Raw genomic sequence first — 14059 nt, 5'->3', positions numbered from 1 at the left:
GGTGAAGATGCAGGAGTGGATGCGTACCTCACTGAGAGCTCCTCCGTGTGTTCTGGATGCAGCTGCTGCTCCAGAGCGGCTAGGCCCGACCGAGCTGGGGAGTGGATTTGAAACGGCGCCCAGGCCAAGGTGTCTCCCGCCTGGGCCGGGAAGTCTGCTCTGATCGCACTGCGCTCTGATTCGGTCGAGGAGCTGGGTGAGCTCCATCCCTGTGCCATCCTCCTCCTCCCGTCCTGCTGCTGCTGCTGCTGCTGTGGCCGTCACTAACAGAGCATCGCAGGAGCCGGCTCGCTGCAGCTGTAGAGCCCGGGCTGCCTGCGAACAGCCAACCGGAGGGAGCAAGAGGGGGAGGGAGGGGGGAGAGAGACAGAGAGAGATAGAGAGAAAGACAGAGAGAGAGTGAATGATGTAAAGAGTGAGAATTGCAAAAGAAAAACATAGACAAAGAGGTGGAAAAAACTGATTTGTGACTGAATAGGTGACTTAATGCAAAGGAGAAAAGGAGTGTAAGAGCAATGTGTGTGTGGGGGGTGTGTGTGTGTGTGTGTGTGTGTGTGTGGGTGTGCGTGTGTGTGGTGGGTGGGTGGGGGGTGGGCAGGGGATTGTGAGACAGTCCACGCAATGCAGAGGCAAGAGGAAAAGAAACAGTTAGTTAGAGTACTACATGTGTGCATATGTGTGTGTGTGTGTGTGTGTGTGTGTGTGTGTGTGTGTGTGTGTGTGTGTGTGTGTGCTGTATGCAGAAAAACATACTGGAAGTGAGGGAGGGCAGTTATTAGTCAGCAGGAATGAGAAAATGAAGAAAAGGAGGTAGGAAAGGTAGGGGAGAGGAGGGGTGGATGAGGTCAGAGCGAAGAGATGAGGAATCGTTAGATGCTGTGAAGCGTAACTCACAAATCAAATACACACACACACACACACACACACACACACACACACACACACACACACACGAAAGGGCTATAATGTCAGGGCTGGAAGTTACAGTACGAGTGTCTAAAAACATAATAACGTAATAGATAATTACATATTGAAATACAGTATATTACACAGTAATAGGATCAGGATCCTGCAGCCTCTCTCTGTGGTCACATTTAGCACCAAGCCGGCAAAATGTTGAGGTGACAAATGGATCCTCACAGATCTTCTATATTTTCTGCTCATGCTGTTATCAGCAATGGTTACCTGTTACGTTCAGTGTTCGCCAGTCGTCAGAAATCACACAACATCTCATTTCCAACAAAAAAAGGTTAAAAGGTTAAAAGCGACAATATCACATCTTGAATTAGCTAATCACAGCTAATTTTAGCAGGACATTAGCTAACCAGCTAGCTAACGATTTATGTAGATTAGCTAGCTAGTTAGCTAGGGTTTTGTTAACATTACCTTGCAGATGTAACTAGCTAGCAAGCGACTGACAAAGTTTCACTAGCTACAAGAGATTTGAGTGAATTTTGAGCAGATACTTTCCTGTGAATATTCATCAGAGATGAGTTTCTCTGATATTTTTAGTAACTTTCTATACAATGCTCTGTCTGTATTTTAATTGTTATGAATCATACATACTTAATGGGTTTCTTTTTTTGACAAATTCAGTGTTTTCTTCTCCCTGACGACTGGCCATTGTTCTATTAGCTCTTTGGTTGTTTTAACTGTGTACTTTTCTAATGCATGAGGCCGTTTATCAGAGAATGAATTCTCTGTTAATTTAGCTTGTGTTTGTGGATGGCTTAGCACGTAGCATATTTAAGTACAGGAAAGGAGAGTGTTGTTGACCAAGGCTGCTTGAGGCTGATGGGAATATCATTAGTTTTGCAGGTATTTGGTGACATCATCATGTTTTTGAACCAATTAAAGGGTTTATTCATTTTTTTGGCCCCTCACTTGAGACCATTTCATACCTGCCAACTTTTCAAAAAACCTTGGAGTGAGATTTTGTCGGGGGTGACCAAAATCCAGCCGCGCACGCAGTCACACAAGTTGGTGGCTCAGATATCAGAGAATTGGAATTCATTTGATGTTGTACCCATGTTGTACCCTGCATTCTGGTGGTTTGTGGGGAGGCCCAAAGCCACTGATAGGGGCAGTCTACTGGAGATGGACAATATTGGTTACATTCTGAGAAGCAGACAGAGCTGAAATTTTGGATTAAGTAGATGTGATTTCCTGCATTCTAGTGGATTTTTGGGTGGTCTGCTAAAGATGTGCAATACCTGAACTTATTCTGATTCATGTTCGGCATCATGACTTGTAGGGCCTTCTAGACTTGAGCTGAACATTCAACCAGAAAACTATTGTTGTGCGTAAATGACTGCCTGTATCCCAATAAAGCCTTATTCATAGACCAGTGTTTAAGATTTGACCGAGGTACCTGTAGGTTGATTGATATTTTGATTAGAATGGTATTAATCTAAATCTTAACTGAAACCTAACCTATGCTGTGAATAATTGTATTCTTAAGAGCACTTCATGATTTATGTTCAGCCAAAAACGGGTCTCCTGCTGCTTGTTATGACAGCCTTCACCACACTAAATCATGTTTACACGCACATACACAAATAATTTATTTCAAGATTTGAAGTTTAAGAGAGTGAGTACTCAATTGGATGACATTTCATTGTTACATACTCTCAGCTCAGATTCTCATCAGACTTCTCGAGGTAGTTTCTCCCGCTGTCTTTCTCTGTATCTCTTCTTCTGTCGCTAACTTCGGGGTGCTATAGACTGTATATATAGAACAGGGTGCAGCATATATGGGTGCAGCGCATAGGGTTCAGTGGTGCTCATCAGCGCCATCTACCGTCGGGGAGTATAAAAAGGAACGAACGAGTCTCGGCCCAAGATCGGATTTTTTTTGCGTGAGAAATTGGATGTGTGGCGTGAGTGCGTGTGAAAACAGACAAAACCGTGTGTCACACGGCGAAAGCATGAGAGTTGGCAGCTCTGCCATTTTGCCTTCCATAACTGACAACACTGCACCCAAGGATACTCAGGCTATCATCTGAATCTTATTCGTACTCTGCTGTCAGGCTGGCACTGTAAAGTTAAATTTAGTTTTTATTGCATGGATGAATGAAGGGGTGTAGTGTGAGACTGTGCTTACAGAGGGAAAAGCAAAATCAAAAAATAGAGATAGACAGGAGGATAGAAAGAGGAAGGCACAGTGAAACAGGCAGACGGATAAATTGGAAGGACACAAAGATGAAAAAGAAAGAAAGAAAGAGATGTCATGACAAGCATTTGCAGAGCATTGACCTCAAACTCCTGGTGCATCTCCTGCAGCTCTGTCATGGAGTGCCGTAGGTCCGCCTGCAGCGTCATGCTGCTCTGATCTGCATTCCTCTTTGACTGCCTGAGCAGAGCCACCTGTTGCTCCAGACGGCTGGTGTTCCTCTCCTCCGTCTCACACCTATGATGTCATGGCAACAGCAAAGGTTATTTATTAAGCCTCATACAGTGTTTATTGTTAGCCACGGCATGCATCTGTTACTTAAAAACCAATGGTTATAAACAGAGGGCGGCCAGAGAATATACATATATTCAAATGGAGTGCAACAGATCAAGTTCAAATGTAAAGTATTGACACAGTCCTCAGTGATACTCAGTTTAACTTCCTTTAAAAGGGATTCCAACAATAGCTACAGTGAGCATCGACTAAGAAGACTGTGGTTTTAGCTGAACGATCTACTTCTGGTGCATGATCATGAAGGAAGGTGTTGCTGAAATAGTAGAAAAAAAGAGCTTGTCATCATTAAGTGTGTCATAAACAGAGACACTCTCAGCTAGTCAGGAGCGGGTGCTATAAATAGAACAGGTGTATTTATTTCAAGCTTCAGCGTGTCGCCACACTGTCCTTCAGGGGTTAATGCCTGACAGTGGAGAGGTGGTGGGGAGGTAGGGGGGTGGGGGCTCTGTGTCACTCTGCATCAATACATAAGCGAAAGTGCCGACGCGGCACAAAGCCTGGATTTGTATGCAGGTTGGCTCGCAGGAGCGGGAACTGGCCTGAGTTAGATAACAGAGGACTGGAAAAGGATTGCAGCAGAATGAAAACAGGAAGTCTTTGGCAGTTATTCCACACCTATGTTTAGTATATTGTGATGCTTTTATGGGCCAGTAATAATTCCTGCACATTTTCCATTAGCTTGTGTTTCTATGTTACCAATTAAAATACAAGAAAAAATGTTCTGAATCACTTTGGACCTAAACTGTATGAATAAGAGAAATATGTTTACAGGGTGGAATCTCACACCTAATATACTAATCAATAAGCCCTAGACTGTATTGATCAAGGGAGAGGAGGAAAACTACAGCTGACCTGGCCTGGATGGCAGCAGCTCTGGACTTCATGTTGTCAGACTGCAATGCCAGCTGGGCATTCTCCATCAGTAGTTTGCCAACCTGACAGAAACAAAATACAATGATGTGAGATTAGATCAGGGAATGTGAAAAAACAATGTGCAATTCTACAACAGGCAGAGTGACTTTTTTTATATGAAAATGTAAATTGGTAAAGTTGGCCTAGCCTGAGGCATTTGGGTGAAATAAAGCCTGTTAGGGTTGGAAATATTGGGCCCTGTCCCCTGTAATGGCAATTTTTAAGGACCTATACAACCCTTTGACCTGGTCATTGTAAAACCGTATGCAACTGTTAAAGAGGCTTTTATATGCATACAACCTTTAACCCTGTTTCTAACTACACTCTATGTCCAAGTAAACAGCCGGATGTTGAGACTTCACTAAGAAGCCAAGGACATGATCATCTCACCACACTATCTGTGTGTTTACTGTCCCAGAACTCAGGAATGTGTAACTGTGTTAGAGTGACGCTCCAACAGGGAGAAAACCAGGGCCGGCTCTAGCCCATTTGGTGCCCTAGGCGAGATTACCCCCCAAGTACAAGTACATTTGCAAAGTAGCACAGCTGGAGACCGCTAACAAAGTTAGAGACAAGAGAGACAATGACAGTGCAAACCGCGCGAAAAATGTAACAATGAAACCCCGGGAAATGATGTGCGGTCAATATGACTGCTTATGGCCGAAATAGGTAAAACATATCATATTTTCTTTGTCTTTTGCGTAATTTATAGAAAAACTATTCTAAATTAAAATACAGACACTTTTAGGAAAAGTCAGGTAACAGCAGTATTGCATTTTTTTATTCAACAAAGTTATTGCACATATAAATTTGAAAACGGTCAAAATGACCGTCTTGGCCGCTCTAGTGTTAAGCTACTGTTGCTTTTTTTCAACCTAGTTAGCAAGCTAATACAAATGAAGAGTCTTCACACAAAACGGCATTTAAAAAAAGATGACATAATACCTTTATTTTGGGACTTCTTCTTCTCCTCCTTTCTTCTTTTTCGGTACTGCGCACCCGAGGGCTTTGACGGCCGTTTCATCTCGCAAGATATATCAAAACATAACCTGTCTGTCACTTGACGTGACCTGACCTCTGTGACACCTGTCTTACCCTCTGAGGTGCGCAGCCAATGACCACACGTCACGTGACTCAGCACCACAAGCGAGAAACATGTCATTGTTTATCTGTTTCTTTGTTAATGGGCATTGAAATTTATTTATTTTTTTTTCTCCCTCGAGGGTGACTGGCGGCGCCCCTCCAGCAGATGGCGCTCTAGGCGACCGCCTATATCGCCTATGCCTAGAGCGGCCCTGGATAAAACCATACTGCTTCTTCCAATCGGGGCTCTTTCGGACTTTCACATACGAGAGTGTGTGACGGTGGCGTTGAGCCCATGTATGGATGACTTGAATAAAACCTTACAGAGAGACAAGATCATACTTTGTATGCATTATTAAACAAAGTTGAATTGATTCAGGCACAGATATATCTAGCCACTCCTGTATTGTATCTCTTCCTAGAAAGGTAGAACCAGAGGGCAGGCCCACATTGCACGGGTAAAGCTGACTTTGTGCCTTTCACATTTCCAGCACAAATGATTTTCTAGTAAAGCCATTTCAAGTACTTTATAGCGTGAACTTCTTCCCTGGTGTAAACCAGCCTGCACTGAATGTTCAAATTCAAATCCCACTGCCAGATAAACTGGAGCTTCTAACAGTTATTGTCATATATTGGATTAGCAGTTATCTTCTAAAAGGTGGGAACTCAACTTAAAAATATTTAAAATGTATTACCTCTACTGACTGTAATGATCATACTTTGATGATGTAAGTAAATTTTTTTTGGCATTCAGATCTCATGTGTAAACAAGCTAGCCCCACACTAAGATACAGTTGTTCTGCCTTACTAATTATTTTTGGTCTCCAACAACTGTGTTTGTTGACAGACAGGGGAGACCAGGGATGGCTGTATTCAGCTAAATTCATCTACTAACAAAACAGCTATGATGAAGTTTTGCACAAACCTCAACTTTTGTACTAAAATAAAGCATCCATGCATTGTGAGGACCTGAATTTATTATATTATATAATATATAAACTAAACTATGCTGTCCCTGTGCAGTCTGGTGAATTAATCAGGTTGAAAACATCTACTTGAGTAATAATTGTTGTGGTTTATAGCACAGCAAATTGGTTGTGACAATCAAAATGATTTTTGCATTGTTGGGGAAACTGAGACGGCCATGCCTAAGTTAAAAGCAAATCAGCGTCGTTTACAGCGTCTTTCTCTCCACACCTCACCTCCCCTCGGGGCTCAATCTCGGCCAAAGTACACAGTGAATACATACTTGGAATAAAACTAACATCTTACCTCAGCAGCCAACAAACTACTATATATATTTGTTTAACATTAGTAGTGGCTAAAATGTGTGTAAAAAGATTAACAATTATTTCAAGTTTCATTTTATTTTCAGCTATCTGGATGAAAGTTAATTCCAAGTAGAAAAAGGTCTCCTTGACTTTTATCACACACATAAAAATGTTAACACGCCCTTTCTTAATAGTGCATTAGTAAGACACACCCATTTTGAAGGAAAGCCAAAGAAAACATGGAATATTCCATAACATTTAGACCATAAGCATTAAAATACACTAATAATGTGGATGTTTCAGTATCACCTGCCCCTCTTTGAGCCCCAGTGAGATGAGTGACAGTAAACTGACAAGATCTTACACGTAAAGTCTTACCAGTTGATTGCCCATCATTAACTCTATGCTGTACATAAAAAGACAACAAAGCATCTTGTAAGACGATAAATAGCAAAGTAATCCTATATGTTAACATGAAAGCATTCTGTGGATCAGTGAACAATGAAGCCAGCAGAGTTTGCACTGGTGCCTGCCATAGCCATGGGAACATCAGCCAAACTGGATGACGACGTATGCGACGAGAAACAAGAGAGTGATTAAAGTGTCTGTCAGTGACACCAACTCATGCGGAAAGTGACACTAAAACCAAAGAGCAGTTGAAAACCATCAAGTCGTGTCATGTGAGATCACCATGCCAGTTGGCGTTAATGGTTTACTAAGTGGAATGGCCTTTAAAATAATAAAGAGTTCCTCATTCTTGCTGTGTGTGTCAGCTTGCTGAGTCTCTCTGGCTCTGATCCAGCAGCAATGGCACACATACCTGCTTCTGCAACAAGCTGGTTTGATGTGGAGACACTGCCCTGAAACAACTTTTACTAACCTAACTGCGCCAGATGGTTTGTTACACAGAATCACCTGGGAAGTCATCATTGGAAACTGTTTGGAAAAGGGCAGGCATTTCAGAGGTGATTGGATCTACCATTGTCTGTCACCGTCTATCACAGGAGAACGTCAACCAATCAGATCAACGAACCATATAATGTAGTCAAACTCTTACTGAAGCCTGTTGGGAGAAAAGCAAAATTGAGCGTCACACCTAGCGCCTACCCCCGTAGCGGCCAGTACTCCTCAAAAGATGTGGTACTACTAATTGGGCCACAAATGCACAGATCAGAGCCAAGCAGCCTGGCGAGACTGATTCTCACGTGGTTAAACTTTTACAGAACTAACAAATACATTCTTTTAGCTGATGAGTTTCAGTATCCAGTTGGTTTTGAAAAGAGTTTTATGTATCAAGAAGTCTGTCTGCTGATTCTCCCAATTACAGGTCCAGTGTGTAGGATTTAGTGGCATCTAGTGGTAAAATTGCAGATTGAAACTCCCTCTCTTCACCCTCCCCTTCCAAGTACGAAGGAGAAACTATGGTGGCTGCGAAAAAAGTTAATTCCACTATCTACAGCCAGTGTTTGGTTTGTCCCTTCTGAGCTACCGTAGAAACATGGTGGTTCAACATGGCGGCCTCCACAGAAGGTCCGTTAATAAAAACAGCTCACTCTAAGATAATGAAAACACAATGATTCTTATTTGATTGTGATTATACACTAATAAAAACATACCTATGAATATGATATTCCATTTCCTAAATGTTACACACTGCATCTTCAACAGCCTTTATAGCCCATATTCAACCACCACAGACTCTCAGTCTTTGTATCAGGTTCAGTGTAACAAAGTTGTTACATGATGGTTTTAATAAATGTAGTCACTTGTAACACAGCCAGCACTGGGACTGTTTCAAACCGGGGTTGCACCGCTGCCATTAAAGCTCTTTATCTGCTCTTAAAGGGAACATGAGGCTGTTCACATGATGCTGCACGCTGTTGGCATCTATACTAGTAATCGACTGTGTCTCTGTTTTCACTGCAGTCAATGCTGTTTGATTATACACAGCTGCTCCGGTTGTGTGCCAGCCAATATGGCCTTGAGCCGCTGTAATGGAGCATAATCATAAAGCCTGAGTGGAAATACGCCTGTAGCACACCTGCAATACTATCATATCCTTGCCTGTCAAACAGCTGTCCAATTACAGACATTTTTTAATAGTCCAAATGATGAATCTGACCTGTGCACGGAGCTCATTGACAGTCTGTTCTTGTTGGGACCAGTCCCGGGAGCGTGAGGTGCTCCTGACGCCCCAATCGGCTATCTGAGCCTCCAGCTGCTGGTTGGCCTCCTGCAGCCAGTTCACCTGCTCCAGGAAGCCCTTCAGTCTGGCGTTCAGACCCCACATGGTGTGCTTGGAGTCTTGCAAGTCCATGGAGAACTGAGAGAGTGCACACCCAAATGTTATCACACACACAATAAGCCACTAATATTTCCATACAGTCAAATGACACAGCCGGTAGTGCCTATGAGGGCCAAAACCTTCAGAGAGTACGTAATTGACAGAGTTACTATGCTTCCTACAGAAGACATACACGGATATATAAAGTTAGCAAACAGTCTGCCACCCATGTGAGCTCACACGCTGTCAGAGGCGTTAACTAGGTAAATGTTTACCCAGCGATACTCACCTGTGGCAATGTGACCTTCCACGAATAAGGCAAGGGAAGAGTAGTAGAGGCAGCAGTCCCTCAGTCTGTCCGCTAGTCACACCGAGCCGCTCCACCAATCCCCACAGCCTACCCGCATTCCTCTACAGCGGGCTGGTCAACACTTTCTCCTTCCCACTGTGTCCCAGGTCATCAGCAGCAGGCCCCTGAGACAGAGCACACCGGCTGCCATTAGCCTACCACTATCACAGTTTGTGTGTCAGTCTGCAGTCTTCAGGGTCAGCCACGACAGGGATGTTCCTCTCTGTCCCACCTCGCCCCCCCAGGCAGCATGTGGGAGCTGGGGGGTAGCAGTGGGGTAAGCACTGGACACAGTAGACACAGTGCTTACATCACCAGCACTCTGGGGCCCTTTGTACTCTCTGATCCAGGATTACTGAGCTGCTTTCAAACAGGCAGCAACACAAGCTGTGGAGGGAATGTTCAGGGAGACACAGTGACAGGACCTGTGTGTGAGTGTATGTGTGTATTTGAGCGGTGCTTTAATAATGGGTTACCTATGCTGTACATGTACTGTAATTAAGAAGAAATCTGTGTCCCCACTCACTGCTCTGAAGTCAAGTAATACACACTTTGTGCAGAGTTAAGTCTTGCTCAATAACAGTCTTGGCTGCTTTTAGAGAATGACTGAGTGTCTGTCTGGGCCAAAGGTTTCATCTTCTAAATATTATATTGTGATTTGGGTACAATGTCAGCAGATATGCCACAACTACAGCCCTGTGTTTCAGCAGAGACATTTTTTGACTTTAGTGCTGTATTTTCATATCTTCTGCAGGCAGACAGTGTGGCACTGTCACAGACATCAATACTGTACTGAAAATATTTAAGATGTTATGATAAGATGTGTGTTTGATTAGGCTAGGGGTGTGGTAGATTCCATTGAACATTTACATGAACGTTTTAATAAGCTGCGATCCAAATTAAAGCAAACAAGTCGGCTCACTATCACAAAAAAAAGCAAAGAATACATTATTGGTGATTTCTGATACTGTTAACATGAGACTATGTGACTTGTTAACAGGCAAAATGCAAATAAAAAAATAAAAAAAGAAGTAAAAAGTGGCACAGCAAAGTCTATCTTTGTGGGGGCAGGGCTAGTTTTCAATTACCGGTATCTTCTAATATGCTAGCCAGCTGAGACCATGCTAATGCTAGCTAGGTCAATATATTTAAACTGTTTATTAAAGAGACGTATTTTTCCCAGTGATTCCTGTAACTGTCCAATTCCTTTCTGCAGAGTAGTTGATTATCCAGCAGGGGAGGTGAAATAAAAGTGGATGGTACAACACAACTAATAATCATCCTCCATTTTGGACCATTTGGTTCTCTCTTACCTCAAAGGTCACTGGAAAAATGTCAGTCTTTTAAATACTGGTGTGGCAGAAATTAGTTGTTAAGTCAGTGAAGTGTGTTTTATTACTACTCTATTATTGTTTGTGACTACAACTAAAATGTATGAAATGAAGATAGTGATTGATCCTGTCAGTCTGAGACGATATCCTCTTTTCCAATGTGTTTTTTCTGTCTAATTTGTCCTCAAGGAGCCACTTGTATATTTGCAATTACTGTATCTGAGGATTTGCTTATCAGATGATTTTTTCTGTTGGGTAAACAAACGTGCTTTGCTAAGCGGCAGGATGTGGGGATTATTAATATAGACAATTGAGCCTGCACTTCTATCTGCTACAACCGTTGTACAAATATTGTCTCTGTCTAGACTTTCATTCTTTCCGCAGAGAAACGACAGAGGAGGAGCAGCCAGCTGACTCTCTCATGTGGTTTTGCTGACAGTTTGTCAGGGCTGTGGTTTTCATCCATCTGTATGGTCAGGAAAAGAGAGACAGAGATGGATTGATAAAGAGAGAAAGAGTGAGAGATCAAGAGAGAGTGGCAGAAGATGTATGCAAAGAGGGGAAAAATGTTCATGTAAATTTGAATGATGAAACACACACACACACAGAGTAGGCTGACTAACCAAACAGTGCCAGACAGGATTGTCGGGACACTTACCGTCAACATACTCCCACACCCTCTTAGCAAGTTGGCCTTCTGTTGGGCGATGTTGGCGGCGATTATAATGTTAGTTGAAATCCTGGAAAAACACCTGTCAGGGCGTTGCTCTGTTCTAGGACGGATGATATCGGCTGTGACTACCAACAGGGAATGCCACCCAGCCTGTTTTTAGATGTCATGTTGCTCCCACATAGATCCAAGAAATTGCATCCGTCTCACGACATCCACAGCAGTGTTTGGCCAGGGGAATCGCGTTAACTGAGGGCTATGGAAAAGAGCAGGTAGTGACTTGTTAGTCAGGAGCAGAGGTGGAGGCTTCAGAGGTGGACACTGCCCACAAGAGAAGGAAAATAAAACGAGTCAGCCTCAGATTATGGGTTAAACAGTGAACAGTCTTAATAGCTCCCTCATTGTGTACCTGACCTCTGCGACTTTACATTCTTCTGCCCCCGCTCCCCAAGGGTGGGCGCTTAGGCTCTCTTTGATCGTTTCTCATGTGATACCTCACCCTTTCTCTAGAAGGAGCCTTTTACGAAAGGTGTTTGACAGACAAAAAAAAACACTTGCTATAAAAACATACAATAGCTTTCATCCAATATCTAACAATCATAATAAACTCCATGCCAGGAGGTTTTCGTCTGTACATGATATTATTATGCAAGCCACATGATTTCTGCATGGGTATTGTGACTCAAATCCAAAACCACAGAAGGGATTATCTTCACATTAACTTCTTAAACAACTATGCTGTAGGGGCTATGTTAAGCTAAAGCATGTTTCATGTGCTTTTACTTGCTTTGTAAAGGTAACTTTAAGAGACAAAAACAATAACAGTAGGTCATAAGAAAACCACATCACTCAAACTGCGACCCTCAGGACTTATTTAAATGTCAAGCACCCATTATTAACGCTTCTACGGAAAATAATCATTATCACATCAACATCACTGTATGATTGAAAGCTGCACTAAAAAATATTTTCAACAATGTGCCAGTTGTGTAATGTGAAGGGGTTGCTTGTAGTTACAAACCAGCAAGAAGTCAACTTTGCAGTTTTATCCCAATATTAATTATCCTGATTTGCGATTATCACAATAATGGAAATTATTTCGTTTTTTTAATGTTTTTTATCGCAATAATAACATGTATCGTCCCATTCCTAAAACTGCCTGCATGCTACCGGCCCAGCACCAAACAGCGGACAGATAAAGTTAGTGACTAAAGGGCCAACTACACCAAGAATAATAACTATGAATATATCTTTTTAAAAATAGTTCTAACTCAAGTGGATGATGGCGTCTAGACCAGTGTTAATGAATGTGGTATACAACTTATTAAATTACTATATAATAGTGGCAGTATCTCAGTGTGTGGGGACTTGGCTTGGGAACTGGAGTGTCGCCGGTTCAAGTCCCACAGACCACAATACAGGGTGTGGACTGGTAGCTGGAGAGGTGCCAGTTTCACCTCCTGTGCACTGCAGAGGGCACCTGCCCTTGAGCAAGGCAACCTAACCCCAAGAAACTGCTCATGGGGCGCTGCTAATGTGGCAGCCCATCACTCCACCATCTCTCTCCCTGTTGCATGTTCACAAGTGCATGAAGTGTGTATTTCAGCCTGTGTGTGTGTATAAAATAAAAAAGAGTGAAAAGAAGAATTTCCCTAATAGGGGATTCATAAAGTATATATCTATCTATCTATAACATATCTATAACATATCATACATAAACATACTGCCAAACTGTCTTTGGTTCTGGTGGGTTCTCTGTAGTCCTTAATGATGATTGCTTTTTTAAGTTTAAATTAAAGTTGTCTTGTGTTCTTGCGTTGGCTCCTGTTGTCATCGTTACTGTACGTATGGTTATTATTATAATTATTGCTCTTGGTGTGAATGGCCGTTAACTCAGTGTTACATAGACAAACAAGCATAAGCAGGAAGATTGGCTATTTCTATATAGTTATTCTTAATGCCTGCCACTGAATCGGATTCCCCTGGGAATCAATTAAATAAGGTGGTGGAAACACTACCACCTTTGTCCTCAGGGTTCCCCAGACTCCACACAGAATGAAAGTTCCTTGTAGCTACTTTAATTCACATATACAAAGTTTAAAATAATGTAATAAATGAAGTCACGCTAAACTTCACTGACTCTGACTAGATTTATCATTAGCTTTTTTTCAAGTTGCTATCCTCTCATCAATATGACCCTAGATATTCCTCTAATTTCAAAAGCATTTTATGAAGGCTGTTGTACAGTCTGTGGAACTGAAGTAGCATGAATAGAGAGAACCCAGACACTGGGCACACGTACACCCATTTGAACCTCATTGATGTTTCTGTCTGCATCCTGTGGTTCTTCAAACTTTGTGGTGACAGTTCGTGCAATTCCTGTTTCAACATTTAAAAAATGGTTTTGTCAGTCTGATGTGGAAGAACTTGACTCAAACATTGTTAAGACTAACTGGAACACACACTGACAACCTTTTTCGCCCTGCATCAGTGGTCGACCTCATTTGTCCATATACTTAAGGCCATGTAGTATATCTCTGTATGTAGTGTTTAGGAACATGATTTGATGTACCAAGGCAGACCTCACTGTCCCATCATCTGAAAAGAATTAAACAGTGACTTTACAGACACACTGAACAGGCCCATACTACTCTCAGCTCAGACAGTATCAGAACCAGAGTGTGCACATTTTC

At 42.4% G+C, this 14059-nt stretch overlaps 1 protein-coding gene across 4 annotated transcripts in view; it reads right to left on the bottom strand.

The window, feature by feature from the left end:
* Positions 1-14059, bottom strand: part of krt222 (keratin 222) — a 31968-nt gene that overhangs the window by 10298 nt on the left and 7611 nt on the right. The window contains exons 1-7 of one of the 4 annotated variants that reach the window (XM_051384819.1): positions 11781-11840; positions 11355-11622; positions 9306-9490; positions 8855-9055; positions 4319-4401; positions 3256-3409; positions 28-315 (exon numbers count right to left, since the gene is read on the bottom strand). In XM_051384819.1, the coding sequence (XP_051240779.1) occupies positions 28-315; positions 3256-3409; positions 4319-4401; positions 8855-9049 (720 nt within the window). In that variant the 5' untranslated portion in view covers positions 9050-9055; positions 9306-9490; positions 11355-11622; positions 11781-11840. Of the gene's footprint in view, positions 1-27; positions 316-3255; positions 3410-4318; positions 4402-8854; positions 9056-9305; positions 11163-11354; positions 11733-11780; positions 11841-14059 lie in introns of those variants that run through there. The other 3 variants (XM_051384818.1, XM_051384820.1, XM_051384817.1) reach the window with 3 other exon arrangements.

This window comes from Dicentrarchus labrax, unplaced genomic scaffold (assembly GCF_905237075.1).
Source record: "Dicentrarchus labrax unplaced genomic scaffold, dlabrax2021, whole genome shotgun sequence".
Taxonomy (NCBI): domain Eukaryota; kingdom Metazoa; phylum Chordata; class Actinopteri; family Moronidae; genus Dicentrarchus; species Dicentrarchus labrax.
Note: the sequence above shows the minus strand (reverse complement) of the source record. Positions and strands in the feature narration are given on the sequence as shown.